At 38.6% G+C, this 13,695-nt stretch overlaps 1 protein-coding gene across 1 annotated transcript in view; it reads left to right on the top strand.

Moving 5' to 3' along the window:
* The first annotated feature begins 2,713 nt into the window (after positions 1-2,713).
* The window catches only part of IKZF3 (IKAROS family zinc finger 3), a 74,974-nt gene continuing 63,992 nt past the window's right edge, over positions 2,714-13,695 (top strand). The window contains exon 1 of the mRNA XM_006774309.2: positions 2,714-2,976. Within this exon, the coding sequence (XP_006774372.1) occupies positions 2,970-2,976 (7 nt within the window). The 5' untranslated portion in view covers positions 2,714-2,969. The remainder of the gene's footprint in view (positions 2,977-13,695) is intronic.

The raw sequence follows: 13,695 nt of genomic DNA, 5'->3' as shown, positions 1-13,695 counted from the left end.
CCTGGGTCTCCGTGCTTCCTTCCTGGCCGTTCACTCGGGGGCCGAAAGCCGCCTGTGTTGACTGTTTCTTAGCAGCGGGACACCCTCGGTCGTGGTTTTGAGTAGGCTGGTGGGGAGAGAGCCCAAGGTTCAGTCAGGGTGCAGAAGGATTATTTTGGGTGAGATCAAGAGGTGGTGTATTTTTTTTTTGTTTCTTTCTTTTTTCAGTTTTATTTCCTTCCAGCCGAGTCAGTACTTGGACTGTCTCTGATGGTCCAGGAGCAGCCTTTGTCAGTGATTTCATTTTTAGTCACTGTTAATTTTACTTAGCATCAGCCGTGAAATGTGATTCACTGAGTCAGATCCACCCCTGTCAGTTACCCTGTCTAGATTCAGTTTAGCCTCAACTGTTCCTTCTTATGGTGATGAAAACGAAGACCAATGAGCTTTGATTCCAAGTTTATCAGAGTTTATTCCTGTTTTAGTCAAAGCGCGTTATAAACCCAGCGTTTTATTAGCTTCCCAGTTATAAGTAATTGATCCTTGTAAATCCTGTAGGATAAACTTGAATACTATCAGAAGAGACTTAACCAAATGAGTAGTGTATTTTTATTGGTTTCAGAGAGGAAGGGAGAGGGAGAGAGAGATAGAAACATCAGTGATGAGAAAGAATCATTCACTGGCTGCCTCCTGCCTGCCCCCTACTGGGGAACAAGCCTGCACCCTGGGCATGTGCCCTTTACTGGAATCGAACCCGGGACCCTTCAGTCCCCAGGCTGACACTCTAACAACTGAGCAAAACCAGCTAGGGCCAGATTTCCTTATTTTTTTAGCCAATGTCCTTTTTCTGGTCAAGGATCCCATCCTGGATCCCACATTACCTTTAGTTATTGTGTGTCCTTAGGGGTTCCTCTTAGCTGAAACAGCTTCTCAGGCATTTCTTAATTTTGATGACTTTGACAGCTAGTAATAGTTCTGATGGCATCGATCTGACCTTTGACCTTAGCTGGTAGGGCACTGTGAAAAATGTCTCTCTTGGAATTTGCCTGATGTTTTTCTCACTAGTAGTCTGGGGTTATGGGTTTTTGGTGTGGAAGACTACAGAGGTAAAATGCCATTCTCCTCACATCATATCAAGTGAACATTCTGTCAACATGCCTTACACTGTTAATGTTACCTTGGTAACCCGCTGAAGTAGTGTTTATCAGGTTTCTCTACTTTAAAGTTACTATGCTTTTTTGGAAGGAAGTCACTATGTGAAGCCCACACTTAAGGTCTGTAGAGTAGCTACATAAATTATTTCACCCGCTTACTTTTTACCTATCCTCTTAGGTATCACTCTCTGGAGTTCGAAATACACAATTTCGAATTATTTAGTAGTAACACGTTCCAATGTTAACTATAAAGAACATTGCCATGGAAGATAAAAGTTTTTTATAACTTTTTAATATTCATCCTTACACCATCCCTGTGAAATTTTACAGTTCCTCTTCTGTTACTTTGATGTGCTATTTTTTGCTTTTAGAAACTAACAAACAACAAATTTCCCCTTTCAATACTAAAATTAGACCTGGTGTTTAGAGTATTTCTCTGACATTGATATTATCCTGTAGAACTCCAACCCATACAAGCTATAGAGATCCCTGGCCTTAAAGCCTATCTAATGCATTCACTCATTCAAAAAAAAAAATCACACACACACATACATACATATGTATATATGTTGACCTTCTGTACCAAGGCATATTTAAAATAAACTAAAATTCATAAAATTGCAAGCGTACTTTAACTTGTAAGAGTGGGTTTCTTCCAATATGGTCTGCTGATGCACAAACTCCCAATCCTAAGTCTCAGATATATTTATATACACTAATAATATAAATGTATACCAAAGGTGATAGTGATCTTTTTGAGAATCATTCACATATTGTCCAATTCAGTACCCTGGGTATCTTTATAAGGCTCACCTAAACATGTCCATTAGACTTAAGTGTGAAGAAAAGCTCTGCTTTTGAAAAACTACTATGTGGTCACTTCCCCTTTCCTCTCCCTATAGTCAGATGTGTGCTTTACTTCTATAAAGTGGGAAGGATGTTGGGAAAAGATGCTTAAAGTACATCTTTGTGTACTAACATCTTTGAGTTAATTTTACTATCTTATCCCCTGACTCTTAACTCCACTTTTTAAAAACTTACTTTTCTGATACATTATATATGTATTTTTGTAAGTTGTCTGGGGTCCTATTTGAAAGAAGGCAGGGTAGTAAAAAATTCAGACATAGTGTGTGTAGTATTTTGTGATTGGTGGCAGATAAACTAAGCAGTTCCCAGAAAGGAAAACCCAAGTGAGAGAATTGCTTCCAAAAATGAAAACGTTGGTAAAAATGTCCAAATCCTATTGAACTGTCTTAGAAATTTCTGCAAATTTGGACCAAGAACTTTTATCATGTGAAATGAAAAACTGAGGAAGAAAAACATAATACTTCGAATGAAGTTCTCATTGTTATTCATGGCTCTGATCTCGGAATCTAGACCCAAAGTTCCAGATTTTGCTCAATTTAAGACAAGCCTCTTTTACCTTAACCTTGCAAGAAAGCCATCCGGACTCTCCCGCCCTTCCCCCAAGGTGATAATACTCTCTCATCCATATCCTTCTAAAATAGACATTTTGAGACAAGTTGCTGATGCGCCATTTCCATCCTATAGGGGTTCTCCAGTTTGACATTCAAAAAGGGGATGGAGGCGCGGAACCTCCTGCGCTCCTCCGTGAGCGTCTTTTAAAGCCGCCGCCAGCCAGCGCCGCTGTAACCCCGCGCACCAGCAGGTCGCGGGCTCCTGCCCTTTTCGGTCTGCGCCGACTCGGCAGCGGATCCTGGGGACTCCCCGCGCCAGGAATCTCCCGCCAGCTGCGAGCTGCGTCCTGGCGACGGCAGGAGCACGTGGAGTGGCCGGGTAGCCAGAGCTGCCTCTCCAGCCCAGCCAGGCGGCGAGATGGAAGGTGAGCCTCCAGCCTGCTTCTTTGGTAAAGGGTCTTTGAAAACTCGGCCAGGGCACGCAGCAGAGAGAGTTCCTTCTGAATCTCGGTTTTGCTTCTATTTGTTTCTTTTGTCAAAAGTAAACATGAGGCATTTCAGAGGGAAAAGCGCGTCGGTTCTCATACATCTCTCATTTGCTTCCCTTCTTGCCAACTTTGGAAAGTGGTAACTTGTCCGAAATGTTTTTTTAGGGGGTGTCACACATGAGGGGTCAACTCTTAAGTCTACAAAGGAAGAGTGCTTACCGGCGACCCTGAAATGGCAGCAAACATGGCTTGGAATAAATAATCCCTTTGGATGTTTCTTTTTTCACCTATGGCCGCAGTGTCCATTGGATTTAGGCTAATCTGAGTGGCATGTTTAGAAAGAAAGGTGACTTTTTTTCTTCTTCTAAGAATAAATGCTGTCATATAGGAAAGGTAAATTTTAAAGTGGTTGGCACCTGCTGGTCCCTTGGAACGCGATCTTCCAATGATCCTTTTTTTACCCATAGCAAAAATCAGGCGCACATTGAGTTTCATTTGAATTAATTTTGAAAGCCATAAAATTATCTTTGCTTCTCCAAAAAATTTCAACATGTATTTCTTTGGGATAACTAAAATTTCACACTATTATAAATGTTTCAATAGTCTTTTCAACAAGTGTTACTAAAATCTTGAAAATGGCAGATGTATCTCAAATTGGGGGAGGTGGTCCTACTTAGAAAATCAGAATTTATGAGAAATGTATTCGTTCAATTAATAAATGAGAGAATGACACCTAATTGAAATGTTAATTTTATAAATATCATGAATAGCATGGATTTTTCTTCATAAAAATCAAAGGATCTCTTATTGCCAATGAACCTTCATCTTAGGTCTAGAGCATATGAAGTTATTAAAGTTAGATTAATTTGGGATATGAAAATAAATATGATGAAGCTTTTATTTCACAATATAATTGAGTGCAATGGTGTGGTCCTAAATCCTCAATTTGTATGCTAACAATTTTTTTAAACTACCTTGGCCCATATACACATTTTTTTTTCTCTAAGTAGAATGCCAAATAAGTCAATGAACAGTATGTATTTAGTGTGTTCATAGAAACTTTTAAAATGGCCATTATTGAATAATGTTCAAGTGTTTTATGAAAAATTCTTTATGCTTTAAAATTTTTTAATTATTAGGGTTTTTTAAATAACCCTTAAAAATTGGCACTTTGAATATTTTAAAAATGGTTTATGAAGTGTAATTTTTAACGTAAAAGTTCTGGCCAAGGACAGGAAAAAATTAGATTACTGTACACTATGAAAAAATACTTTTAAGAACTCTCATGCTTTTATTATAAATGAATTGCTGAATTTGTTTTTATAAAATTATAAATCAGGACGCCAACAATATTTTTTTCTAGTCTTAGCCATTTCACTTCTCAAGAATAACGTACAGAATAGCATAAATTCATGGAAATTAGAGTGTTTCTCTGTAAATGTTACTATTACCAAGTTCATTTAATGTGAAGTAAAGAAATTATTAACTAAATAGCATAAATTAGGATATTAATGCCCTAACGAAGACTTTTAGGTAAGCCTGGATGAAGACTCTGCCCTGGATAAGGAAGGAATGAAAACTTGTATAGAATTCAGAATGTACTATATATGGAAAGAGATACAATGTAGAAAATAGGTCAGTGATCAGTTGTGAGTTTAGATGACTAAATTCATAAGGCCATGGAGATGGATAGTATATAGTAAGCTTAATGCAAAAATTTCAATACTTAATCAAAACATAAAAATTTAAAAATGGTTAAAGATGTGACTTAAGCTATTCTAACATCAAGTCCTTGAGGACAGAGTAATATAGTAAAATATCTTGTTCATTGATAGCCACCCAAGATTGACTAATATGGCTCATGTGTGTGATATTTAAAGTGTATTTATATTATTTTGATATTTTGGTCTCAATCTAGCATAGAGATTTGATCTATATTGTATACTTCTCATTTTTTGACAATGTAAGAAAGTCAAGTACTTTATGGAATGCCTTTATTTTTTGCCCAGTTTGTTGGTCAAATTGATATGCTAGAGTTTACTGTGAAGCTGTATAGTTAGACATTTCTTTAGCGTACAAAATCTTTTTAAATTCATTCATATTTTTATTCAATAGACATTTATTGAGACTTTATGTGTGCAAATATCAAATAAAATATGCCTTTGAAATAGAAATCTTGTCATATAAAAATAGTAAATGTACATAATAAATCAGAAGCTATAAATTTTTTCTCACAATCTGTGATCCTAAATATTTTCTTTTTGTTTGTTTTTCAAAGTACATTACTTATATAGAATAGTGAAAGGTGAGCACGAATAATGGTTTGTAATCCAGTTTATTTAGCATTATGTGCTGCTTATTTGTTCTGATAATCCTACATATTTTCTATCCAAAGACTATTTATGTTGCTAAATTTTGTTATTTGTACTATAATAATTAATTCCATCTATCTGGTATGGCTGAGAAATGAGGTGGTTCATAAATATGAATTTCACAAGTATTGGCATGTTTCTTATTTAATATAAAATCTTTCTATTTAAACAATATTGGATAGAGATTTTTCTAAGTGTATTTGTTTTACTGCCCTCTGCTTTATAAACAGGTACACAAGAGATAACTTTATTTTGGTGACCCAGGGTCACTATTTTGACCATCAGGTAACATATTGTTCTATAGTATATTCTCATAGGGGTTTTGAACTGTGCAGAACAGAATGTCCCTACACTAAATATTCCCTGGTTATTGTGCACTTTTTGTTTCCTTCTTGATGAGAAGACAAAGAAGATGTCTTTTCTTCTACTTCTTACTACATTGTTTTTGTGGAAGCCATCTTACATTTCAAGGTCCTTTTCCATGCTCTGGATGGTTGAGATTTACAAAGATATATCCTTCGAATGGTGGAGTGTAATAGCCCTCCATTATGAGCTGATGAAGGATGAAATGGTAAAGGTCAAAGAAACAAAAGCCACAGAAAGGTCATGGGGTCCTAGTAGGACATAATTTTAGAAAATTTCCTATAATCCAATGAAATAGACTCTTTCACACTTCTTCTATGTCTGCTAAAATTTTCGCCCCATTCGTTACCTGATTGTGCCTGTCTGCTCATCTTTCAAGACTCAGGCATAATCTCCTTCTGATGACCTTCCCTGTTACCTTCTGGTACTTATTCAGGCTGGAGACCTTTCCTTTCTGTGCATACTTTTGCCAATTGTACTGAAATTACTTATTGATTTAAGTGTTTATTTCCCCACTAGTCTTTAAGCTTCTTATTTTTCTACGTTCAGTGCCAGAAATAGTTCCTGGTTCGTAAAAGACCCTCAGAGTTTGTTGCATTCAGTTAAGAAACTAGTGCTGAGGAGTAATTTTCATTATGTTTATTATGATGCCTTTTATTTTATGAGTTTTTGTGAGTAGGGGATTGGTATTAGCAATTATTTGGTAGAACTCAGAAAATTCTTAAAGTACTCAATTAAATGGTATAATAGAAGAAGGAAGCTTAGAAAACAAAAAATTTGGGGTTTTGTGTGTGTTTTTTGGCTAGCCTATCACTTAAAGCCAGATCTTATCTATTAACTTTATATCAGCAGATTTTTAGGATCACATATTAGTCCATTGAAATACAGATCAGATATAAGAAATTTGTTTTCTCAATTGGCAAAATATAGATGATTAAAATTAGCATAAAAATTTTCAGTGATACCTTTTAAATATCTTATTATAAATTTGTCATTAATATATATATGTATACTAGTATATACTTATATTTATTTGGGACTAAAATATCATTGGTAGATATTTTATTGGCCAGCCACTGTTAATTGGCTCCTAACTCAAGCAATAGTTCTTAGATCATGTATGAGAACTGAGTGATTAACACAGAAACCTGCATGCAGTAAGTGCTCAATAAATCTTTTTTTGTGCTAAGATTCACTAATTATTGTGAAAAGAGAACCTAAACATCATAAGGACATATAGTGCACTCTGCTACCTGGCCTTTTAAAAATAAATTTCTCCACTAATAAAAGCCTAGGTGGTCCTCATACCCTCACGCATGACATTGCCACAAGATGGCCACCACAAAGATGGCCGCCACAAACATGGCCATCACAAGATGGCCACCATAAGATGGCTGCATGCACAGTGGAGGAGGTCCCAGCGGCCGCTCCACGCGGTGAGGCCTGGGGTCCTGGGCTCCACGTGGCACAGAGGAGGCCGGTGCGGGTGTCTCCGCCACCTCGTGCAGAGGAGGCAGGTCCTAGTGGAGGAGGCAGTCACAGCAGGGGAGGGCAGTTGTGGGCAATCGGGCCAGCAGGGGAGCAGTTAGGCGTCAATCAGGCTGACAGGGGAGCAGTTAGGGGGCGATCAGACTGGCAGGCAGAAGCGGTTAGGGGTAATGCAGGCAGGCAGTGGTGAATTTCATGCACTGGGCCTCTAGTATTTATAATAATTAAAAATCATAAGGGTGACCCTAGAACCTTTTTTTTAAAATATATTTTATTGATTTTTTACAGAGAGGAAGGCAGAGGGATAGAGAGTTAGAAACATTGATGAGAGAGAAACATCGATCAGCTGCCTCCTGCACATCTCCTACTGGGGATGTGCCCGCAACCCAGGCATACGCCCTTGACCGGAATCGACCCTGGGACCTTTCAGTCCGCAAGTCGACGCTCTATCCACTGAGCCAAACCAGTTTCGGCCCTAGAATCTTTTAAATCACTACAAAAAGGTGAAATAATATAGAAGTAATTATAGTATATTTCTAGTATATGTAAATATGATCTATGTATAACTATTACTATAATGTAATATCTCAAAATACTGTAATCCCTAGTGATTATGAATGATAAATTTTTCAGTCTTAATTGAAACTTGCTTTTTGCATCCAGTTTTTAGAGTCCAAAGTTGTGTACAGTAAATCAAAATAATATGGAGTTGATACCATATATTAGATACTAGAGGCCTGGTGCACAAAATTTGTGCACTTGCCGGAGGGGAGGGGTCACTTAGCCTGGCCTGCGCCCTCTCACAGTCCGGGAGCCCTCAGTTGGACATCCTTAGCGCTGCTGCGGAGGTGGGAGAGGCCCCTGCCACCACCACTGCACTCGGCAGCCTGTGAGCCTGGCTTCTGGCTGAGCAGTGCTCCCCCTGTGGAATCGTACTGATCACTAGGGGGCAGCTCCTGCATTGAGCATCTGCCTCCTCATGGTCAGTGTGTGTCATAGCAACCGGTCATTCCACTGTTTGGTCGATTTGCATATTAGCCTTTTATTATATAGGATGTGTCCCATTTAAGAGAGATAAAAACGTTGTGTTTACTAATGGATATGAAACAGAATAAAAGCATTTATTGAACAATATTCTTTTTAATATATTTTTGTATTGATTTCAGAGAGGTAGGGAGAGGGAGAGATAGAAACATCAACAATGAGAGAGAATCATTGATCAGCTGCCTCCTGCATGCCCCCTACTGGGGATCAAGCTCGCAACATGGGCATGTGCCCTTGACTGGAATCAAACCCGGTACCCTTCAGTCTGCAGGCCAACGCTCTATCTACTGAGCCAAACCAGCTAGGGCTAGAACAATATTCTTTACTCATTATCAGTAATTCAAAATCAGCTCACCTAACATTTTATATCAATGAAATTGGCAACACGTACACATATCACAAATTATACTTATTGGGGGGGGAGGGGACATATGTAATACTTCAACAATAAAGATTTATTTTAAAATGTTATAATTGAGTGTTTTTAAAAATGAAAACATCAGGTTATTCGTTTATAAAGAAAACTTTTTTATAGGGGAAATAGTAAACATTTCAATGGCATCATAATACAAAACTATATTTTTTATTCTTAACTCTTAATTATCTAAAGATTGTTTAAATAGATTACTTACATATTTTGGACATTAATACACTTGTAACCCCTTCTAGACTGTCATATTCTAAAATGTTGGGATTTTTTTTATCACGGCCCAGTCCCCAACACATAGTAGGAGTGCAGTCATATTTATTGAATGAATTAATGAATGCGTTTCCTGTATGTTTGGTCATTTGACCATTGGTTTGGCTTTTATGGTAAAGAGAGTAAGGTAAATAGTGACATTGAGAGGTTTGGTAGAAGAGTTTGAAATATTGGCTAAATCCAATAGGATGAATACTACCATCTTTCCAATCCAATATTGGCTCTGCTCTGGGAAAAATAATATAGTTCCTTCTAACTTTTGGATTTGCTACATTCTCTTTTTTTTCTCTTTAAAAAAAAATGATTTCAGAGAGGAAGGGAGAGTGAGAGAGAGATTGAAACATCAGTGATGACAGAGAATCATTGATTGGCTGCCTCCTGCACGCCCTCTACTGGAGATCGAGGCTGCAACCCAGGGATGTGCCCCTGACGGGAATCAAACCTGGGACTCTTTAGTCCGCAGGCTGATGTTCCACTGAGCCAAACCAGCTAGGGTGCTGCATTCTTTATTTCAGTGAAGTGCTGCAATTTCCAAAGTATTTTTTCCTGTGCATATTTGTTCATGTAAAATTATTTAAGTAAGAGTATCAGTAACTTTCCTATTCCCTGTACAAAGGCTTAAGCTGTACCACTCAGGATTTGAGAAATAGCCCAGCCGGCGTGGCTATATGGTGGAGTGTTAACCTATGAACCAGGAGGTCACAGTTCAATTCCTGGTCAGGGCACATGCATGGGTTGTGGGCTCAGTCCCCAGTGTGGGATGTGCAGGAGGCAGCTGATCAGTGATTCTCTCTCATCATTTATGTTTCTATGTTTCCCTCTCCCTTCCTCTTTAAAATCAATAACAAACATATATTTTAAAAAATCTTTTGTGGGACAGATTCAAGTGTGATATTCCACTTGAGATGGGGAAAGAGGGCAAGAGACTATTGCTAGGCCTACCTAAGCTATTGGCCCCTTCCTTCCCCAGCCACAGATCAACACCTGTGGCAGCCCTCTGGAACCCTGGAGTCCCATTGAACACATTTTGAAAATTACTGATTCAGATGGCTGCATGTTTGTTTGTTTTTTTATCTTGGTAACCCTGTATCTAAACTTGCCTCTTTCGATCCAGTTTGAAGATTGCTGCCAAAATGATCTTCCTAAAATCTCAAGTTATTCCCCTACTCAAAAACCATTTTAAGTATTTCTTTTAAAAATATTTTTATTGATTTCAGAGAGGATGGGAGATGGGGAGAGAGATAGAAACATCAGTGATGAGAGAATCACTGATGGGCTGCCTCCTGCACACCCCACACCAGGGATCGAGCCCACAACCTGGGCATGTGCCCTGACCGGGAATCGAACCATCCCTCCTGGTTCATAGGTTGATGCTCAACCACTGGCCAGCTGGGCCATTTTAAGTATTTCTTAGTTGGGCATTTCAGATAACCTACAATGTAGCTTCAATATTCCTTGCCAATGGTATCCTTTGTCCCCTCATGTTATTCTGGGCTGCTTAGTTTTTCCTACTTTGTCTAACTCCCCATTTTTCTAATGCTGTTCAAACTCAACAATCCAAAAATGAACTCATGGTCTCTCCAACCCAAACTAATTTCTGACTTTTCAGCACTGTTAATATGATCACCATTGTGCCAATTGAAATCCTCTCTCATCCATTATGGTTTATCCCAAATGCCATGTCTTTTTTTTTTTAATATATTTTATTGATTTTTTACAGAGAGAAAGGGAGAGAGATAGAGAGTTAGAAACATCGATGAGAGAGAAACATTGGTCAGCTACCTCCTGCACATCCCCCACTGGGGAAGTGCCCGCAACCCAGGTACATGCCCCTGGCCGGAATCGAACCTGGGACCCTTCAGTCTGCAGGCCAACGCTCCATCCACTGAGCCAAACCGGCTTTGGCAAATGCCATGTCTTATAGGAAGTTGTCCTTCATTCTAAGTTGGAATCTCTCTCTTTTCTGATACTTGGTAACATTTTACGTATGTCTAATGACTGCTAGAACCGAACTCCATTTTATATATAAAGATGAAGTATTTTTGCATGGTTTTAATATAATCCAAATTGTCTAAGAATGCAACTACTATATAAATTAAGAGATGATTCTTTAGTTCAGAGCCAAGACTCTGGCCCTTATTGATACAACCTGCATTCTCCTGCATTTTTAGCTCTTGCATTCATGGCGATTCTACAAATATATCTGACTACTTTATTATTATGTCTTCTAGAGTAATTATTCTGGTACATCTGCATATTGAAATACAAGTTATCTCATCATCAGTTTCACTATTATATTACAGTTAGGGCTTTATTTTAAAAACAACTTGTTTGGGAGGATAGGTTATGTTTAATTCATGATGGTAAAAGAGGTATCCTATATAATAAAACCCTAATATACAAATTGACTGAACGGTGGAACGACCGGTCGTTATGTCGCACACTGACCACCAGGGAAGCGATGCTCAATGCAAGAGCTGCCCCCTGGTGGTCAGTGCGCTCCCACAGGGGGAGCCAGGCTCACAGTTGGTGAGCTCAACGGCAGTGGCAGGAGCTTCCCACCTCCACTGTAGGCAGGCAATAAGGAGCAAGGGGTCCTGGACTGCGAGAACCCCGGACCATGAGAGGGATGTCTGACTGCCAGCTTAGGCCTGCTCCCTCGGGGGGAGCAGGCCTAAGCTGGCAGGTGGACATCCCCTGAGGGGTCCTGGACTGTGAGAGGGTACAGGCCAGGCTGAGGGACACTCCCCACCCCCAATGCATGATTTTCATGCACCGGGCCTCTAGTTATAAAATACTTTTGCTAAACAGGGGACACTTGGTAAGATTGAGAACCACTCTACATTTGCTATACTGCAAGAGACCAGCTACAGCCTAAATAAGATAATGTGTACGAAAACCACCTTGCATTTATACTAGCCACAAAATTAGGGTCCAGCATATATTTAAGTATTTCAGTTTGGTTCACAAATTATGTACAAGAATCCTTTCTTGCTAATCTAAGTGTGGTCTCTAGATCAGCAGCAGGCAACATCTGGGAATTATTACAAATGTAGACTCTTAGGCCAGACTTGTTGATTCAGAGTCTGCATTTTAACAAGGTTCCTTAGGAATTCTTATGCACATTATAGCCTGAGAAATATTAACCACCATTTGAAAAGTATCCATGAAATTTATCATCACTCTTACAGCGCATTATGGATTAGCAGTGGATCATCTTTATATATATATTTAGACTGTGTTTTTATTGTTTAAATGTTGACTTTAAAAGATAGTTGAACAACAAAAGCTTTATAACATTTAATTTTGATGTATACATTTATAACAATATAAATTGTGTCTTCATTTTTTTATTCAAAAATATTTATTGAATGCTTGTTATGTGCCATGTATGCAAAATATTGGCAATACTTTGGTAAAGAAAACAGACAATGCTTTTGCCCTCATGGAATTTATAGTCAGGTAAGAAAAACAGGCCCCCAAACAAGTAAATAGCAAAAGAAATAATTAAAACTATGCTATGTATTATGAAGGAAATAAAAAGAGTGCCAATGTGGAGAATAGTAGTGGGGGCAGGGTTGGTGAACCCCTCCTCTAAATAAAAGGTCGAGCTAGCTAGAAGTATGGTTATCCTTAGCACATAAATGATTTTTAACGCCATGGTAATGAATTGCATCACCTAAAGAGAGCATGTAGTGAGAAGAGGACTCAGAATTGAGGCCTGAGAAACATTTTACTTAGGTAGTCATGTGGAGGAGGCTGGAGACAGCAAAAGAGAAAGAGCAGCAGGGCAAGGCAGGAGGAAAATCAGCAGAGTGTGGTGTAACGGAATTCATGAAAGGAGTGTTCCAAGAAGGAGTGGGTGGTCAGCTATGTTGAATGTTGCTGAAAAATCAAGTAAGGTGAGGACAAAAAGTGTGAGTTAATTTTGCTGACATAAATCCTGCTATTGACCTTGACAAAACTTTTTTGTGGAGTAGTGGGAATGGAAACCAAATTGAAGTGGTTAGAGCGGGAATGGGATTTAAAACCCTTGGAATTCAAACTTTTTGCAAAAGTTAGAACATACTGCTTTAATTGCACTTGTAAGGTTTGGATTTTAGATATGTGAGAATGTTTGTGTGATCAACAGATTTTTAAAAAATATATATTTTGGCCCTAACTGGTTTGGCTCAGTGGATAGAGCGTCGACCTGCGGACTGAAGGGTCCCAGGTCCGATTCCCGTCAAAGGCATTTACCTTGGCGACCCCTGTGAAAGGGTCGTTCGACCGCCAAAGTGGTTGCGACCCACAGGTTGAGAACCGCTGGAATAGAGGAAGCGGAAACACTGATCAGACCATTTTTTTCCAGAAGTTTAGCTAAAAGGTGAGAAGCAGATAAATAAGTGGGGCTGATGCTGGAGACAAATGTGAATCAAAAAAAATTGGTTTGTTTGTTTTCCAAAGATGAATGGCAAACAACCTGAATCCTAAGTTTATTGAAAAAAAAAAAAAAAAGACAAAAAAAGATCACATGACAGAACATTTTGAAATCTCAATTCTCAGGGAAGTTTGAGGAATTAGCCATCACTGAAACTATCTTCATATTTAATTGTCACATGATATGTAAATAAATTTCCTAACCATGAAAAATTTTAAGATATATGGTGCCGTCGTCCCCCCCTCCCCCCCAGGTGCTCGCAGGAGAAA

This window comes from Myotis davidii, unplaced genomic scaffold (genome assembly GCF_000327345.1).
Source record: "Myotis davidii unplaced genomic scaffold, ASM32734v1 scaffold327, whole genome shotgun sequence".
In the NCBI taxonomy this organism is placed as follows: Eukaryota; Metazoa; Chordata; class Mammalia; order Chiroptera; family Vespertilionidae; genus Myotis; species Myotis davidii.
Note: the sequence above shows the minus strand (reverse complement) of the source record. Positions and strands in the feature narration are given on the sequence as shown.